At 34.5% G+C, this 19,167-nt stretch overlaps 1 protein-coding gene across 2 annotated transcripts in view; it reads right to left on the bottom strand.

Annotated features, from left to right (window-relative positions):
• The window catches only part of SNF4Agamma (SNF4/AMP-activated protein kinase gamma subunit), a 1,170,361-nt gene that overhangs the window by 9,071 nt on the left and 1,142,123 nt on the right, over positions 1-19,167 (bottom strand). For both annotated transcript variants that reach the window (XM_069834748.1, XM_069834749.1), the window contains 5 exons: positions 17,952-18,089; positions 15,067-15,219; positions 12,087-12,265; positions 8,728-8,931; positions 5,022-5,168 (listed from right to left, as the gene is read on the bottom strand). In XM_069834748.1, the coding sequence (XP_069690849.1) occupies positions 5,022-5,168; positions 8,728-8,931; positions 12,087-12,265; positions 15,067-15,219; positions 17,952-18,089 (821 nt within the window). The remainder of the gene's footprint in view (positions 1-5,021; positions 5,169-8,727; positions 8,932-12,086; positions 12,266-15,066; positions 15,220-17,951; positions 18,090-19,167) is intronic.

The raw sequence follows: 19,167 nt of genomic DNA, 5'->3' as shown, positions 1-19,167 counted from the left end.
CATATGCGGATTCACTAAGAAATTAAAAAAAATATATGAAGCCTCATATTTGCCACACCCCTTTCTAAATGCCTTTGCTGTAGTTTTCCACAAACTACTTTTTTTCACCTTTAGGTACACATAGCTTGTGAAAATTTAAACCTAGAGATCTGAAACTTTGCACACTCTTTTATGGCTATACTGTGATGCTGAAATTCTAGAATTTTTAATGTAGCTTCAAAATTGTGCTAGTTTACAAAAAAATTTATGTTGGGTTAATATTAAATTTTTAGTAATAAGAATTTAAACAATTACCAAATTACTAAATATCCACCAAAATAAATAATTCTAGAGTTTCATATACATCTGAACCTATTTCATGAGTGGTAAAAATTTGGAAGCAATGGTACCAGTATTTTTACAATAGTGTGTACCTATATAATGGCATGTTTCAATAAGTCCTTGGAAAATTACTCGATTTTTAAAAATATCTCACACCAAATTAGTAAACTAAATCTAATGAAGTGCCATTAATTTGAATCAGTAAGATTTTGACTTCACACAGTAAAATTTGTAAAATTCTGTTTTCAATATTATGGTAAGCTTACTCGTAGTTAGAATGATAACTGTTAGCTGTAGATTCCGCATTATTTCATTGCATGCACATGACTATCTGTCCTTAATTAACTTACACTGATTCGCAATTAAAAAAAACTGTTTACAACAATATGCCTATCCAAACACTGCAATTATACGACCTGCGAAAAAATTATGGAAAAAATTGCAACGGTAATTTCTGAAAATCTGATCCCGAATTGTGTAGGTATATAAGTTTTCCAGAATGGAGACGTACATATCTAGCCTTTTATTTGCCAACACATCCAGAGAAGAAAAGTGATATGTGATACGACTATTCAGTTGAGTTTTCCATAAATTTAATTTATCCATATAAATGTCTATGTTACGGAACATAATTATGCCTACTGTGAGAGGGTCTTTGCCTTGAAGTTTAGTATTGAGAGTATTAGAATGACCTGTCAGATATGTTAAAAATGCAAAGTCACTAATCCATTGTAGGTCTGACAATATTCATCTATAATAGTTCCCTGTGAAAATAGAAATAAGTTGTATTAGCTACAACTTACTGCATTTATTTAAGTGCTAAGTTCAATGCATATATGAACATTTTAAAATTTGAAGACTTGAAGAATTTGAATACTAACTAGTTTAATACTAATCTCTAATTTTAAGATGCAGGGAATTGTTTTTCCTATAATCTTTACCATTGCCAGAATTGAAATGATGTCTTATATTATAATGCCATCTATAACGAAATTGAACGGAACATAATAAGCAATCAGCTCTTTTATCTTCATGAACAAAAAAATAATCATATTTCCATTCCTTATTGAAGCTGTATCTTGGTACTTTAGACAGTGCCATTTTTAAATATTCAGTAAACTACTCGCCACTGAATGTTTATTTTCTGCAGCTAGCTACTGACTATAATAGAATGAAAACAGAGTCTCGACAGGAGGTGGAGGAAGTATGGATGGTAATGTTTGCACTCTAGGGAGTGCATGTTTGACATCCCTGATCTAGATAAACTACTGAGACAGTTTAATATGCTTAAATTAATTTAACTCTTATTATCCTTTATTAGAATATTATAGGAATCACTCTATTAGTAGTTCAAATGGGAGTATATTTTCCCTTCTGGTTCACTCTGCCAATCCCCTTATGCTCTTGTCTTAGAAGCAATCATTTAGCAAGACAAGTGCTCTATTGCAAGACTGTGGCTGCAATGTGTAATGCAGGCATGTCAAAACCCTGCACATTGTGCACTTGTCTCTGTGCAATGTGCAATTCCTATTCCCCTACCTGGAGGGAGTGAATCAGCTTGGAGGGGAATGCGATAGGGCTGTACATTACCTGCAGTAGCAGAATAGCTTTGGTTTCAGTAACACAGATCAGTACGGGTGTTCATTGAGCTGTGATTGTGAATGCGTTATGAAAAATAAAGTGAGGAGTCCACAGATATAACGAAGAAGAGAAACCAGGAATCATATAACGTAACTGTTATGATGTTTTCCTCAGCCAACAGTAATTATTTTAAAATGAAATGCTTTCATCATATCATGTGGATCTAATAGTGATGTGAGAATTTAAATCAGATTAGTAAAGTTCTCAAAATATGATATTCGCCAGCTCTTATTTCTTAATTAGTACTCTCACGGCAAGACAAACATGACAGTGACGTTGTTTTGGAGTCTGTACTAACACAGCCATCAATGGTTAGACGACTTACAGGTTTTATTTGATAGGCTGATAGGTGATGAGAATACTGAGTGAGGAACACATGTGAGGGTCTTGAGGTTGTAAGGGAACGAAGGAAGAAACTATTTGTAAAGCGGAAAAATTTTCTGGAAAAATAATACATAATGGCGAATTTTCCATCTCACGTTACTATATTATCTTAATATACTTACGTTAATAAATCTTTAAACCTGACATAAAGAAAATGTCCTCGCTTCACAGCTTGTGAAGTACTCTTTTAACTCAATTCATTAATGCTCCCAACTTGCCAATACTTGCTCTCAACGTTTTCCAAATAAACTATATATAAATTTAAATTCAAGTTTAATTTATCCAATTTATTAATAATAATGTGAATTTATATTAATATACAGCAAGGAAATGATTCCAATGTAAAAGCCTCACAATGTCCTATTGCATGTAATTGGGAGTAAAATATTTTCTTTAACATTTGTGCACCAATGGTCCCAATAATGCTTGAGGAACAATGAAAGAGTATTACTTTGAAATAATCAGTACCTACTACGTAAAATGAAATATTGTGTTCGTTTTTTGTTGTTTCGAAATTACTGCAATATTTATATTTTCTTCAAATACTGTGTACAAATCATGTAAATAAATGATTCTTTACAAACGACTGCTTTGTGAATTATAACTGAGTATGTCTATTGTTTCTTGTGTTACAATTATTGTCAAAAATAGACACTGACAATAATTGTGTTTTTTTCCTTCTGCTAAGTACGTTTATAATGTCCAAATGTCAATTTAATTGAACACTAGAAGCGCAGAATAGATTCTTGTAGACATCCCTCCCGCTAAGAACTGGTAAGAGCAACACGTGAATGACGCAATCTGCACAGACCGCCGTTCCGTGCACATACATTGCACTTTCAGTGTCTCATTTCTGACATGCCTGGTGTAATGTATACTTTCTTATTATATCAACTTCACATTGTGATGCTGAACTTCGTATGTTCACAGTAATGCGCATTTTCAATATTACTAAAACCGAAAAAGTTGTTTTTAGTACCTCATCTGTGTATATGTTTGTCATCCGTCCTGTAATCTGTGGTGTGCCTACATCAGAGAAATGTTAGTACTGTACAGTGATTTATACTAAATTGAACCTTAATAATACGAGTATCCCTATAAACTCTTTCATGATACAATAAAGAACATCAAATGAAACAGTGCTGTATAATTTCAAAAGATGTTAATTTCAGAGGAATAACTAGTTTATTTACTAGCAGCACGAAGGTGTTGGTAAGTGAAGGAACAGCGGCTTTTGGTGTTAAAATCTGGAAAGGCTTCGATATATTAGAATGGTAACATAAAAAGAAATCTTAGTGGTTAGTTGTATGATAAATATTTAGTTAGAATAATACAGTAACATTATTCGATCATTTGGACACTTTGCACGAAGCAGGCTTATTTTAATATTTCAATTTATCTGTTTTGTAAATAAAGTTAGTCCTTTCTCTTTCTGTATACTGCAAAGTGGTTATGATATAAGCACTGAAGTTTAGTGGTACAACAGCTGCTTTTCCAACGAATCCAATGCAAGTGCACGAAGTCAACCTTCTTTTATTGCATTCAACATAAATGTTTTCACATTTTTTCAAAGCAGAGAAGCACCATTCTGCTTCTTCAGTACCAGTAGTCTAAGAAATTCTACTTCTTTACTAATTTAAGGAATTATCGCTACTATCAGTAAGAGTTTAACAGTCTCTGGTAAAAGATTCATAAAATTGTTTCCATAAATACAGTTTAGCATGGTTTAGGCTACCATTTGCAAGAAACTAAATGCTTGTGCAGCACACTCAGATCATGATACAAATCCTAATTCAGTGTAAACAAGTCAAAATCTGTCCGTAATTCACTTGCAAGGTAAACAATGCCTACACACTATGTCAGATTACAGTAAGGAAGGGGGTTTCTCAAAAGTGACAATCGAGAATCCTTGCCTCCACTTAGACACCTCCCACCCCTCTCATCCCACTAAATATTCTCAAGTCTACCCCGCAGGACTCATCTAAGCTGTTACAAACAGTTCTCAGAAACATCTCTACAGTCTCTAGTCTTATCGACAGTAATTTCAAATACACAGAGCAAGAATTCATGAAATTGAAGGACTCATGATAATAAAAATACTTTCGGAACTTTTGTAGAGATGGCTGTACCTCAAAGACTTCTTCACGAGCCACGTTTTTCTTAAAGTCTATATGTTGATCCATCATGTAGGTAATCTGACAGCGCGAATTTTGTGATTTTTTTTAAACAGGAATGTGACCATAGATAATTTAATGGGAAATGAGAAGTATAATTAATTTAATAACCTTATTAATTGTAAACGTTTGCAATGTCATTTTTAAACTGTTTTTGCCTGGCATTATTCCCCACTTTTCCGCAGTTCACAATTACGAGTATTTTTAACACCAAATGCAACAGCAATCTGTAAATACTATTCATCATACATTTTCTTCACCAATATCAAACTAATATATACACAGAAGGAAAACAGGGCCAAAAATGTGATGTACTGCTAGTTGTTAGGAACAGGTAATATTAATAAATGCAACAGATTAGGCTCACTTTTCAGATTAATTCAAGTGCCTCGCAAATCCTTTGAACCTATTACAGTGTACTGGATACAATAATAGCTGTGGCATAACAGAACTACCAACTACAAAGTAACAAAAAGTTTGAAGTATAATTCTAAGGCTTACCTCTGCCCGCACAATCCTCTCCATGATAGTCTGAAGAGTTTCCTCTAACTTGCATTTGTGTACACCCTCGAACCATTCGTTACGATGCTCGTTGGCTTTTTTAAGAGACACGTCCAAATTATTGTATGTCTTCTCTGCTGCCAAATTCTGTGAAGTTACAAAGAATATATGAGTATGACAAATTTAATAAGTTGACAACGATGATGATGATGATGATGATGATGATGATGATAATAATAATAATAATAATAATAATAATAATAATAATAATAATAATAATAATAATAATGGCAAGATCTAAAACTGAGGCTAATCCTGGGGACCCAATACTGTATAATACTTTAAAACTCTTGGAACAAAAGTGAGAAGGGGCGCACAACGGAATTCATTACCACCGCATTCAATTTAAATCGAACAGTAGCGGCCATATTCCTAGATTATACACAAGCCTTTGACAGGGCATGGCACGCGGGCTTGATATACAAATTAATTAACAATAATTTAAATTGCCGACTAGTAAAACTGTTAGAAAATTATATTCAGGGCAGAACGTTCCAGGTTAAACTGAACGACGTGCACTCCACGTCGCGAGGTATTAACGCTGGTGTGCCTCAGGGCAGCATTCTGGCACCGACTCTTTTCCAAATCTATATTAATGACCTACCTTTTAATCAAAATTTCAATAACAGTATTTTAGCACTATACGCTGACGATTTGGCATTTCTCACGGCATCATGGAAGCCAACTGTCGCCATTACCAGGCTACAAGGTCAGCTGCGTGACATTGAACCATGGCTCCTCAGATGGAGAATCAAATTAAATATATCTAAAACACAAGCCATCTTATTTAGCAGAAGAAATAAATTCAATAGACCGGGTATAAATCACACGAAGTTAGCTATAAATGGATCACAAATCGAGTGGAAAACTTCAGTTAAATATCTCGGAGTAACGCTAGACAGACGGCTCACATTTTCAGAACATATACTTCAAAAACTCAGACTTGCCAATGCTAGAATGGTGGAGCTTTACCCAATATTAAATAAAAGCAGAAACCTAAATATACACACAGCTCTAACTTTGTATAAAACATTAATTAGGTCAGTAATACTATATGCTTGTCCTGCTTGGGGACATGCACCCATTACAGTCCGTAAAAAATTACAAGTTTTCCAAAACAAAATTTTAAGATTCATCACAGGACTTCCTAGAGTAACTCCTGTTAGATTGATTCATGAAGAACTAGAAATTTCGACAATTCAAGAATATATTTCAAATCAAGCCTTCTGCACGTACACAAAGTCGTACAGCAGCACAAACCCACTAATTTCTTCACTAGGAAATTACAATCCTGCATTAGATAAACATAAAAGACCTAAGAGTGTACTCCACCCTCTAGCTTGGAACGACAACGTACAAGACGAATACCAACTTGAACACTAAATAACCACTTGACTCTACACACAGACAAGGCTATTAATGCACTAATAATGTTATTTCTCTGTTTCAGGGTCATCACGTTATTGGCAGCATAGATGCATTGTTCTAATTGTTAACATTTTTTTATGGACCTTAAATGTATTTGTATATTAAATAATGATTAAATCAAAACCTCCCACCTGAACATATTCCGACCACACTATAGCCAATTGGCTTGTCGTCAGCACGACACCTCATCCTGCTCTAGGTTTTTCCGTGGTTTCCCTTGAGCAATAAGACAAATGTCGGGATGAGCCCTAAAAGAAATGGGCCACGGACCACTTCCCTTCCCCCACTCTTTCTCTTCTACTATCACAAAGAACTTGCTAATTTCTTAGATACAAACCCTGAATTATGATAATAAGGGAACATAAATATATTGTAAGGGAACATAAATATATTGTAAGTTCACGGCTTCGAAGCTGGGTACCTGGTTCTAATGAAGTGCACTGGTAGCAATCTAAAACATGGGGGCATGAGATAGTTACTCTGCCTGCCATTAAAAATTCACTTCACTAAATCCCCAAGGGAAAAAAAAAGAAGAAGGGAGAAAACAACATTACAAACATATGTCAAACTGCAATGTTAGCAAGTCATGATGAACAGGAAACAGTGTTTTAACATAAATCGATAAACAGAGAAAGAGTCTAACACAATAACAAGGAATAGGAATGTAATGTTCTCTGTAAAATACGTATGTAGTTATTTCATCAGATACAAATATAAATTTAAAAAATCCACTGCGCAACAGTTCACTGAGGGCCTTGACTTCTGGCCTCACACATGCTTAAGCAGAGGTGAACGATCATCTAGCCAGTACAGAACTAACATATGGTTATGGCTGATTTTCGAACCAGATTTTGTTACTCACTGTAGCTCTCCCAAATTCATCCCAATACTGGGTAGGCACTAGCCCGAAAAACTGGCCGAAAAAAATGTCTTTCTTTGTGAGGACTCGAACCAGCACTCATTTATCTATCAGTAGTCTAAGACTTTAAGCTCTAGACCGCGTGGTTATGGCACGAGATCAGATACAAATATAGGAACACCAACTTGCAAGAACCAGCACATCTGATAATTACGAAACTACGAAAATGTCTAATATGAATTATTTGTGTAGGACTGTATTTAATAATAATAATAATAATAATAATAATAATAATAATAATAATAATAATAATAATAATAATAAATAATAAATTATTTATTTAATCTGGCAGAGCTAAGGCCAGTAGGCCTTCTCTTCCGCCCAGCCAGACTCTAATTCTAATTAAATACAATTGGTTACACAGTTATTACATTAATAACATATTTAAGTATGTCTTTGTAAATAAGTACTTAAATTCAGAGATTGTTACACATAATAGGGAACCTCAAGAGCCAGGTATGCTACAGATTCATGAAAATAAGATAATTGGGTAAGATATAAAACAATATGATGATGATGATGATGATGATGATGATGATGATGATGATAATTTGTCATCTATATAAAATACGACTGGATAGGGCACACAATCAGGAAAGAAGATGGAGCAGTAGAAAGAATAGCTTTGGATTGGAACCCCCAGGGTAGTAGAACAAGAGGAAGGCCAAAAAATACATGGAAGAGAACAGTTTTGGAGGAAATTGCTAGGGAGGGGAAAACATGGAGCGAAGTGAAGAAGTTGGCTACAAATAGGGTCTGATGGAGGCACTTTGTGAATGCCCTATGCTCCTCATGAGGAGATACAGGAGTTTGATTTGACTGATATAAAATAAGTATATAAAACATGTTTTTTTATTAGAAAAGTGACAAAAATTTAGTGTTTTCTTAAACATCAAACATGATCTTATCGTGAGAATCTGTAACAAAAAGGATCTGGAAGAAATCGGTCATAGTCAAGGCTCTGAGTAGAAGTAAAAACGCTAACTAATGAATACAAATTATATTTCAACAACAAAACTTTTCTTAGTGGTAGAAGATCAGAATTCATGATTAAATGAACACCATTCAGAGAAATTTACCATATCTAGTAAAGCAACACGTCAAAAAAGTTACTGGAAGTTAGATAACCTAATGTGATCAATTTGCAGATCCGAACTTAAATCAGAGCAGAATATGGGTGTGGGCTGAAAGATGAAGAATTAACAAGAAGCAATATTAATGATCAAAGAAAAATAAATCCTTCCGATGAGAAACAGAAACTGAGACATATGGATAGGTACATTTAAAATGAACACTTACAATGACATCAAATTTTGCATAGATGTCTACAAGCCGGCCTTCTAAGTCAATAATGGGAAGTGCAGAAACCCGCCTTTCCACAAATTTCTTTAATGCTAAAATTATGCTTGTGTCCTCACTGGCTGTCTCGATGTTATCATAGGTACCAATCTTCAGCTCACTTAGAGTCTTGTTCATGTAACTCGGCTTTGGCAGGTCGTTGATCTGCAACAATTACACATAAATCATTTTTATGTGGTGGTGGTGGTAGTGTTGGTAGTAGTACCAGTAGTAGTTCATTCACCATACAGTTTCTAAACATAACACTACATTAATTTATAACAAACACAATGTAGTTACAGTACAAGATAATTACAATAACAAAATAATCTCCTCTAGGAAGGATTGTGTACATTATAAGCAATGAATACACACAAAATAAGTAGACATGATACAAGACAAATTATAATAATCTATGACATGGTGCAATGGTTTCCTATTTTCTTTATAAACCAGTGTTATGTATGGTGGTCAATTAAAAAGGAAATGTACCAGTAAGTACTGAAAGGGCAGGCCTATAGGAATATCTCAAGAAAACTTACAAACAAACATTTTTATCACACACATTTCGGTAGCCTATACTGTTTTTTAATTGTAAACAATTTTATTATTATTAATATACAAAAATTCTAGCACTCCTCTGAAAGAAAATGATCTAGCGCTCCGGAGAGGATTCAAAATACAATAAATTAAGTAGATAAATTACAATAAATAGCATCTTAAAAAATCAATATTTACTAGTTTAATACATAAGTTCAGACTATCCATAACTTGAAAGCAGATACAAAAGAAAGTTGAATTGTTTGTCGTTTTTCACAGTGAGCAGTATGGAATGAAGATAAATGCCAACAAGACGAAGACCATGGTCATAGGAAGAAAAGTAAAGAAGTAAACTTGCGAATTCTAAATGAGGCAGTAAAGAAAGTGGATAGCTTCAAATACTTGAGGTGTATTATAAGCAGTAACATGAACTGCTGCCAAGAAGTCAAAGGGAGAATAGCAATGGCAAAGGAAGCTTTCAATAGAAAAAGGAGCATCGTCTGCAGACCTCTGGAGAAAGAACTAAGGAAGAGACTAGTGAAGTGCTCTGCGTGAAGTGTGGCATTGTATGGGGCAGAAACATGGACATTATGACGAAGTGAAGAGAAGCGACTAGAAGCATTTGAAATGTGGATATGGAGAAGGATGGAGCATGTGAAATGGACAGACAGAGTAGGAAACGAAGCTGTGTTGGAAAGAGTGGCTGAAGTAAGAATGATGCTGACACTGATCAGAAAGAGGAAAAGGAATTGGTTGGGTCACTGGTTGAGAAGAAACTGTCTACTGAAGAATGCACTGCAAGGAATGGTGAACGGGAGAAGAGTTCAGGGCAGAAGAAGATATCAGATGATAGACGACATTAAGATACTCGTATATGGATCATATGCAGAGACAAAGAGGAAGGCAGAAAATAGCAAATACTGGAGAATGCTGGGTTTGCAGTGAAAGACCTGCCCTTGGGCAGAACACTATGAATGAATGAATAGTTCGTTTTCAATAAATAGAAAACAGAATAAAATGTAACCTCAATAAGCATAAAACCCGAAATAGCTTGCAATTTCTAAACATGGACCTTTGTTCTTTTGGGTGTAAACTATTTGTTTTAAATATGGTAATGTATATGTAATTTGTAACTTCAATAAATTCGAATTCATAAACTCATAAATTAACTAAGTACACCTTTAAGTTTTCAAGGTGATAACATTTACAAATCTTTGGTGTGCTTTGATAGTAGCAAACAACGTAGGCTGAAGATCTAAGCCTCCTCTACATGAACACTTCTACTTGACTTCTGTGTGAACAAGGTTTCAAATCTGGAAAACTAATGAGCTAGACATGTGGTAACAGAATCAAATGTAGCTACACATAAATATGTACTTACGTATACATAGTGTATGTGTGTGTGTGTATAGTTGAAAAGTAATATATAGAAAATAGCATATGGATATTCTTGTGCAGAGAACTTGGAAAATTGTTTTAATGTTATGAACTTATGACCAGTGATGGCTCGTCTAACAAAAATATTATATTTGGTTGTGGTGGTGGTGGTGGTGGTGGTGGTGGTGGTGGTGGTGGTGGTGGTGATGGCGGTGGCGGCACGGACGGGGATGGTGCTTACATAATATTTCTTCCGAGGTTATTTCTAATTATTTCTTTTCCACAGAATGCAATACGGCAACACTTATATAATCACTGATTGACCTTACAACTTCTTTACTGTGTCAACTTTTTAGGAAAATCGAAACTAGTCAGCCAGGTAATTTCCTAGACGTATCTGTGGAGATAGTTCTGTAGCCTCCAGTTAAGTAGACTATCCACATATGCTTACATCAGGATATGAGAAGAAATATCATGGGGAAGTGGAATAGGGAGAGGAGTACAACAAGGATAGTCTTTTATCACATACCCTGTTCAAGATCTACAGTATTTGAGGGATTCAAAGAAAAAGTATTTTCAGAACATGGGAGAAGTGAGAGTAGGAGGAAGAAGAATAAAGTGCATAAGATTTGCTGCTGATATGGCGTTGTTAGCAGAAGAGGAGACAATGTTAAGGGATATGCTACTGAAGCTAAATGACATCTTCAGCTGTATGGATTAAAGACACATGTAAACAAGACAAAGACCATGATTATCAGAAGAAAAATAAAGAAGGTAAACTTGCGAATTCGAAATGAGGACAGCTTCAAATACTCGTACTTGGGCTGCACTATAAGTAGTAATATGAACCACTGCCAGGAAGTCAAAAGGAGGATAACAATGGCAAAAGAAGCAAAAGGAGCATTGTTTGCGGACCTGTGGAAAAAGAATTAAGGAAGAGACTAGTGAAGTGTTTTGTGTGGAGTGTGGCATTGTATGGGGGCAGAAACATAGACCTTAAGAAGAAGTGAAGAGAAACGATTAGAAGCATTTGAAATGTGGATCTGGTGAAGAATGGAGCGTGTAAAATGGATAGTCAGAATAAGAAATGAAGCTGACTGGGTCACTGGCTAAGAAGAAATTGGCTACAGAAGGATAAACTGGAAGGAATGGAGACCAGGAGAAAAGTTCAGGGCAGAAGAAAATAGGAAGGAGGAAAATAGGGAAGATTGGAGAATGCTGGATTTGCAGTGAAAGATCTGCCCTTGGACAGAAAATTATGAATAAATGAATATGTTTACACAGAAAAATGTCAGAAACCTAATTTTCGACATCAAAATGCTGAAAATATGTTCTTTCAACAATCTTAATTAAGACGTAAAATTACAAAAACTAGAAATGAGCACATCATGTAACATACTTACATATAGGAAAAGGAATCTTAAGATACGTTTGTGTGTGAGTATGTACAACACATTGCCCGTATCAGGATCAATAACAGGCAGCCGATGAATGCGGTTATGTATCAATGTCCGAATTGCGTCAAATAATGATGCATCGGGAGAGATGCTGACTAGAGGCATCACCTGGTTCTTCAGCACGTCTGGAAACAAAGGAAATAATATGATGACATACAATATCTTATAGATACTTTAAGATGTCCAAGTATGCTACTCTACACAGATGACTAAAAAATGTAAATATGATGAAAAGACTGTAAGATATGCACCTGCCTTAACCCATCCAAATTCTATCCGACATCTGACTTCAAATTCGTCTCAAGCAGTGCTGCAATGATAGACCACTGACAAACTATTTCACATTGCTGGAGTATGATTGTATTAATTTAACCTTCATCCCTAATGTAATGTTTTAAATGTTTCATTAACAATTCTCAAAAGAAAAATGTTAAATGTGATGCAATTTGAATACAGCAATGCAAAATAACTGTCTCTATTTTGTGACAAACTTCAATCTGGACAGCCAACTTCATCCCAGTTTACGGTAGCATTTGAGACTACTTTCCAGTCTTTCTATATCTTACCTAAGAAGATATTTCAAATAGGGCTCACTTCAAACTACAAATTTGTATTTTCCAACTAGGAGTTGTAACGCAGTACATGTTTACAGTCAACACAATGAGCGAATCCTGGGATGACAGTTTTGTCTTTGTCCACTAAAACATAAAATTGATCCAAAATTTTGCTTTTTACTCGTGAACTGGGTTTGGGTATGGAAATTAATTCTCCAGTTGTAAGTCTTTCTTGAAGTTCAAAAGGAGGAACTCCTAGTTCTAAGTTAGTGGAAGCCACAGTGGAATCCTACACCTAGACCAGGTAGATCTAACAGGTCTCTACTGACCCAGACCCTACTGCAATGAACAATACATGAAATCGAAAGCATGTCTGTACTCTCATGTGCCTTGCATCATTCCTTTGCTAGTACACGAAATAGAACTGACTAAACTCGACTGATGCAGACCTCTACTGCCAGTACAGAGAATGCTTCATAGTCGTTAGTGAACTTGATGTTTATTAATCTACAGATCCCTCCCCTGTTTTTTTTTTTCATAGTGGTTTCCCAGACTGGTGCTCCAGAGGTGACAATAGGTATAAGGACACTTTTGTAAATTGCCTTCATGCTGCATGTCCTGGCCACACGGTAATTTTGCTGCTTTAGCCAAAATATTTATCATCTTGATGCTTTGCTCAGTAATTTGTTCAATGTGTCTATCTAGTTGAATTTACTATTATCGAAATAGGTACTGGTACCAAAATATTTCAGTTTTCACACCTACTCCAGTCTTCCTTTGCTTAAATAGATTTATCCTTAAAAATTCAACTAATTTAATCAGGACAACTGAAATGTTATGACATCTGTCATGATCAGTGGTACAACTTAGTCCAGTGTTTCTCAAACTATGGGTCAAGACCTGGTACTAGGTCAAGAAAAGTTTCAGTTCTCTTCTACTAGTAGGACTGATAAGTTAAAAATAACTTCCCATACTGTAAAAATAACACAGACACAGCGCTATGAGAAACAACACTTAGTTATTACAAATGTTTGCATGTCGTCAGCAATAGAATAAGGTCATGTCCTTTAAAGCTACTGTCTTCGAGAAGTGATAAGTCATGATAATGTCTCCTGAACATGAGTAGTGACCTATGAATCAGACTCACATGAATACTGAACAGCTATATTTTATATTAAAACTCGTATGACTTAGGTATATTATGTGTATTTCTGAGATCAAGACATTCATAATTTATTTTTGACATGATGCGAATCGAATTTTAAAATGTCTGTTATTGTTATCCAATGACTGAATACTAGTCTAGGTCATTCAGCCTCTTGCCTTTTAGTGTAGATTTAAATCTAATCTTACTACAAACCTGCAATAAGTTCTTTTACCCTTCACTAAGGAAGATGATTTATAATTTATTGATAGCTCCATTATCACTACATAAGATGCATAATTCTGTTGTCATTACTGCCATCCTATTCACGCCCTCGTTCATTTTTGTATGTTGTTTTTATATTGTTGTTATCTGAGATTCTTAAATTTATTTTTGTCTTTAAACAGTTCTCTTAATGTTCTATTGTTGTTTCAATTTCTGTTTAACTTCACTTCCTTCGTAACTTTTTCGTGTTGAAAATTTAGGACTAACCTACTTGAGATGATCCCTTATAATAATGATTTATGGTAGATTTTCTTTTTCTCGGAGGAGGGCCCGCAGGCGAGCACTGCAGCCTTAGGCTTATTGTGCAACCTCCTTATAATGGAGTGATTGCTGAAGTCCATTTATGGTCACCTTCAAGCGCATGATTCACTGTATGGTGTCAATGCACCGATTCAGCCACAGCATCCAGTCCTGACTAGAGACCTGATCCTCCACCTTCCTGTGATGTTGTTCTGTGGCTTCTTCAGATCAATGGTATCTGTTCGCAATTCATATGCTTGAATCTGCTGCATCCTTAACCAGAAGAATATGTCACAGTCGATTCCACGACCCACTAAGGCGTCATCTGTCCAAAGGAGCTACACTACCTCGGTCACCAACAGTGTGCTTAAAAGTCCCTGCGACTTCGCAGGATATGTGCAGCTCCCACAGACAGATGCTGCCTAGAGGCAGATCCTGGAACCACGTCCGTCATGTCCTCCTGGTTAACCTGTAACTATTAAGATGATTAATGGAATGATACTAATGAAGGCGAAATGAGTTCGAGATCCAACGCCGAAAGTTACCCAGCAATTCTGTTAATAGAAAAAAAAAAGAGTTTAGACAAGTTTGGGGGAGCAGTGCCTCCCCATGTCCCCCATAACTCCGCCTATGATCTCAACTAACAATGACTGTGAAAGAATCTTTTATCATGGTAGGTACGAAATTTAAGGCTGATACTTACTGCGCCAGGTGTCCAGTTTGTGTTCCTCCAGCTCCTCCATAGTAACAGAGGGCGATGTGTAGTACATCTGCAGGATTTTAATGAAGTCTGTAATGGTCAGCATTCCTACAAACTGCTGCCGCTTTGAGTCCCACAGAGGTGCTGCCCTCACGCCTGCAAAATAACAATACTTTTAGTGCCATACAATACAGATATTAGATTACTATCATCATTATCACTATCACCATCATTGTCATCATCTAGACCTGGACTACCTCAAATTCAAGTCCTCATAAGAGAAATGAATTCTTTTGACAAAATAAGACTCTTTCTGGGGGTGAAGTGGGAAGTGACATTGTTCGTGGCATGGAAACTGATCTTACATCATCCGTTTTGACTAATGTCATAACTATTTCGTACTGTCTACCTACAAATTCCTACTTTCAATTGTTCTGCTAGCTACTTTCCAATGATGTTCTTTGGTAGTATCTAAAAGTACAGATGAAAGTGTGATTATCTCAAGCAAACAATATGATCATTTCATGAACATTACCACTGTAGCGTTAATGCAAACAAACTAGCACTTAATGTTCATAAAACCAGTGTCATCAACTTTATTATACATAGTGGTGCTCATTTTTCCTTTAATATTGCATTAAATGGAAGTGACCTCAAGGAAGCATTAAGCAAGAAGTTTCTTAGTTTGGAATAGAATAAAATAAGTTTCTTAGTTTGGAATAGAATAATCACTTAACTGGCAAACATACGTAAATATACTATCCCTAAACTGAGCTCTAAATGTTACCCATTAATATCTGGTGATACTTTTAAAATGACATATTTTATACACTTTTATGGTACACAATCAAATATGGATTAATATTCTGGGGTAAGTTATCTGAAGCTAAACTTATTTTTATATTACAAACGAAAGCTCTAAGAATGACATGTACATAAAAGGACATGAATAGGCTAAAAAGATTTTCCAAAATTTAGAAATCTTGACTTTATCTTGTCAGTACTTTCCCTCACGAAATTTTTATTTTTAATGAAGATACTTTTAGTAGTAATCATAACATTCATAATTTGATTACAAGACACAAATCAGTTCTCCATCTATTCTCTGTTAGTCGCAGGTGTTATAAAACAGGAGTTCACTATTTTACGTATTACTAGTACAGTCTATTATCTTAAAGCTTTAAAGGACCAAGAAAAAAGTTTAAAACAAAATTAACATTTCTCCATTTTCATACCTTCAACTCAACTCATGAACTATTTATGCTTGTAAATTAAATTTATATAATTACTATGTATTATATATTTTGTATAATTCTTTATTTGTTCCACATCTCAAAGATACAATAATGATGTAAGATCTATGAAATGCAATGAATGAAATGAAAATACAAACAATGTGAAAATTCCACTAATAATAATTCTCGTCCATAATCCTATCCTCTCTTCTTTCAGAATTGGACTTATATTCTGTCCTACTAACCGAAATTCAAGAATTCCGGAAAAAAAAGTTGACTATATCTGCATATTAAATCGTAAATTTATAATTTAAGATAATCTACTCTTTTGATCTCTTCGGTCATTCTAGTGAGCTTCTTCTCATAAATGTAAATGCTTGCTTTGCAATATTTTGGTCTGAATGACAATCTGTATTCTCTAATACTCTCATTCAGGTTCAAAATCTAAAGCTTTCGTCTTATGTCTTAACTTTCTTTATGTGCAGCAACCTGAATTCTGTAATTTGGCCTACCTCATTTTTACTATCTGAATTCTGAACAGTGTGTATTTTCCAGCCATAAAAATCAAGAATCATCATTACTTTATACAATTCTTTTAGTGTTTTCCTGTCATGACTTCTTTAAACATTATGAAATCGAACTGTAAATTTGTTAACTCTGAGCCTTTCTTTTCAATATTAATATAGAGGTACTGAATATTTCACAACTTTCAGGTTCCATCCTTACTAAAAGAAATGACTCAGCAACTCATACACACTTATTTGACATACTGAACACAAGTTTTGGTAGTAGCCACTATTTTATTAAGAAGTCAGTATCAATGACATTTCTGGTCTTCTCTCCTAGCAGTGGCTTAGGTGTAATCCACTTCTGAGATTGGAGTGCCTGGAAGGCGGAGTTACATTACTCCAATGATATGCTAGGATGATCATGATTAGCCTATGTGGTGCCAAGAAAGATCTTCAATCTAAACTTAACCTAAACTCCAGACCATGGACGAACACAGGAATGATTCTCTTCAAGGAAAAATTCCTGTGCTATAACTGAAAATCGAACCCGGGAGCTTATGAACTGTAGCCAGAAGTTCTGACCACTAGACCATGAGGCTACCTCAACATTTTATCTTCATTCTTGATTACACTTTTTCTAACACATATATCACTGAAAGACAATTAAGTTATTTAAATAAACAACTATCTGTACTTCACTGTGTTAATATTAAACTTTAATTGACTAATTTCGATATGGTGTGCATCATCTTCTGAATTCTAGTCACCACATCGAAACTAGTTAATTAAGGTAAAAATGCATAGTTTAATATTAACACAGAAAAGTAACTGTTTATTTAAATAACAAGAGTTCTTCAGTCAAATTTTGTATTTACTACCGGTATTCACTATAGTTCAGCTTAAACTTATTTGGAATTCCATCGGCAAAGCATGACAAAGAATATTCTGAACTTCTAGTACAAACAATTATTGTTTAAAAGATCATCTTTAAAATACTTTAGATTGTTTAATTCTAGTAGGCCTACATAATTTAAGTTAAAATAGTGCTATCTTGCTTAAATCTGACTTCAATTTATTTTCACATGACCAAAAAATATAAACGATTCGTTAAGTAATTTGAAAGAACAAAAGAAAATATACATACCATTGTAGACAAGAGCGAAGAAAGCTTTCTTAACAAGCAGTTGTGTATCAAACACAACTAGCTTGGCACTGGTGGGGATCAGGTCATAGCACTTGTGGAACTTGAAGAATTTGACGAAGATCTGGCTTTCGTCCTCCTCTGCAACAAATAACATTACATAATTCAATTATAATATTATATCAACTCTGTGAAATCGATTAAGATTGAGCTACAAAATTAGAACTGTTACTGACATAAATGTATTTCAATAGCCTGGAAAAACAAAAGTTTACTTCGTTTGTTACCGTACTAATTTTTACTCTCTCATTATATGCAGTAAAGACATAGTATTTCGATACAGGTACTGGAAACAATTGATTTCCAAACTTTCAGGAAAATACATGTTTTCAGCACTTCTGTAATAAAAGAAGTGTTTTTGACATGCCCTTTATCAGTTCGTCTTTCAGAAGTATCATTCATGAAGGTAACTAATTTTTCATTTTGTTATCTATTGATGTCTATGATTATAAAATAAAATAAGTTACACAGAAATCTTTTTATTTATTCTTTAATTTACATAAAGGTTTGTACTGTCTGTTATTCTAAGCTGTTATAAAAAAAAGTCGTTCAATATTCATGTATTATTGTCTTCAATGCACTGCCCAATAATTATCTTAAAGCTTCAAAGAGCCATGAGGAAAGGTCCAGAACAGAATTAACTAAATTTTTACATACTCATACATTTTACACAACTGATTAAATGTTTATGCTTGTAAACTGAATAATCTACTTGCCATATATTGTACAATTTTGTACAGCTCAACTGATGAATTGTATATGATGTAAACTGAATTTATCTGCTTGCTTTATCACCACATCTTTTATGTATAGCTCAACTGATAAATTGTTTATGCTTGTAATATATAGCATATTTTTGTATTGCTCACCTGATTAACTGTTTATGTCTGTAAATTGAATTAATCTACTTGCTATATATTGCATATTTTTGTATAGCTCACCTGATTAATTGTTTATGCTTGTAAATTGAATTAATCTACTTGCTATATATTGCATATTTTTGTCTAGCTCACCTGATGAATTGTTTACGATTGTAAAATGGATTAATCTACTTGCTATATATATTGCATATTTTTGTATAGCTCACCTGATGAATTGTTTATGCTTGTAAATTGAATTAATCTACTTGCTATATATTGCACATTTTTGTATAGCTCAC

Source organism: Periplaneta americana, chromosome 9, assembly GCF_040183065.1.
Source record: "Periplaneta americana isolate PAMFEO1 chromosome 9, P.americana_PAMFEO1_priV1, whole genome shotgun sequence".
In the NCBI taxonomy this organism is placed as follows: Eukaryota; Metazoa; Arthropoda; class Insecta; order Blattodea; family Blattidae; genus Periplaneta; species Periplaneta americana.
The sequence above is the reverse complement of the archived record's forward strand: the minus strand, read 5'-3'. Positions and strand labels throughout refer to the sequence as shown.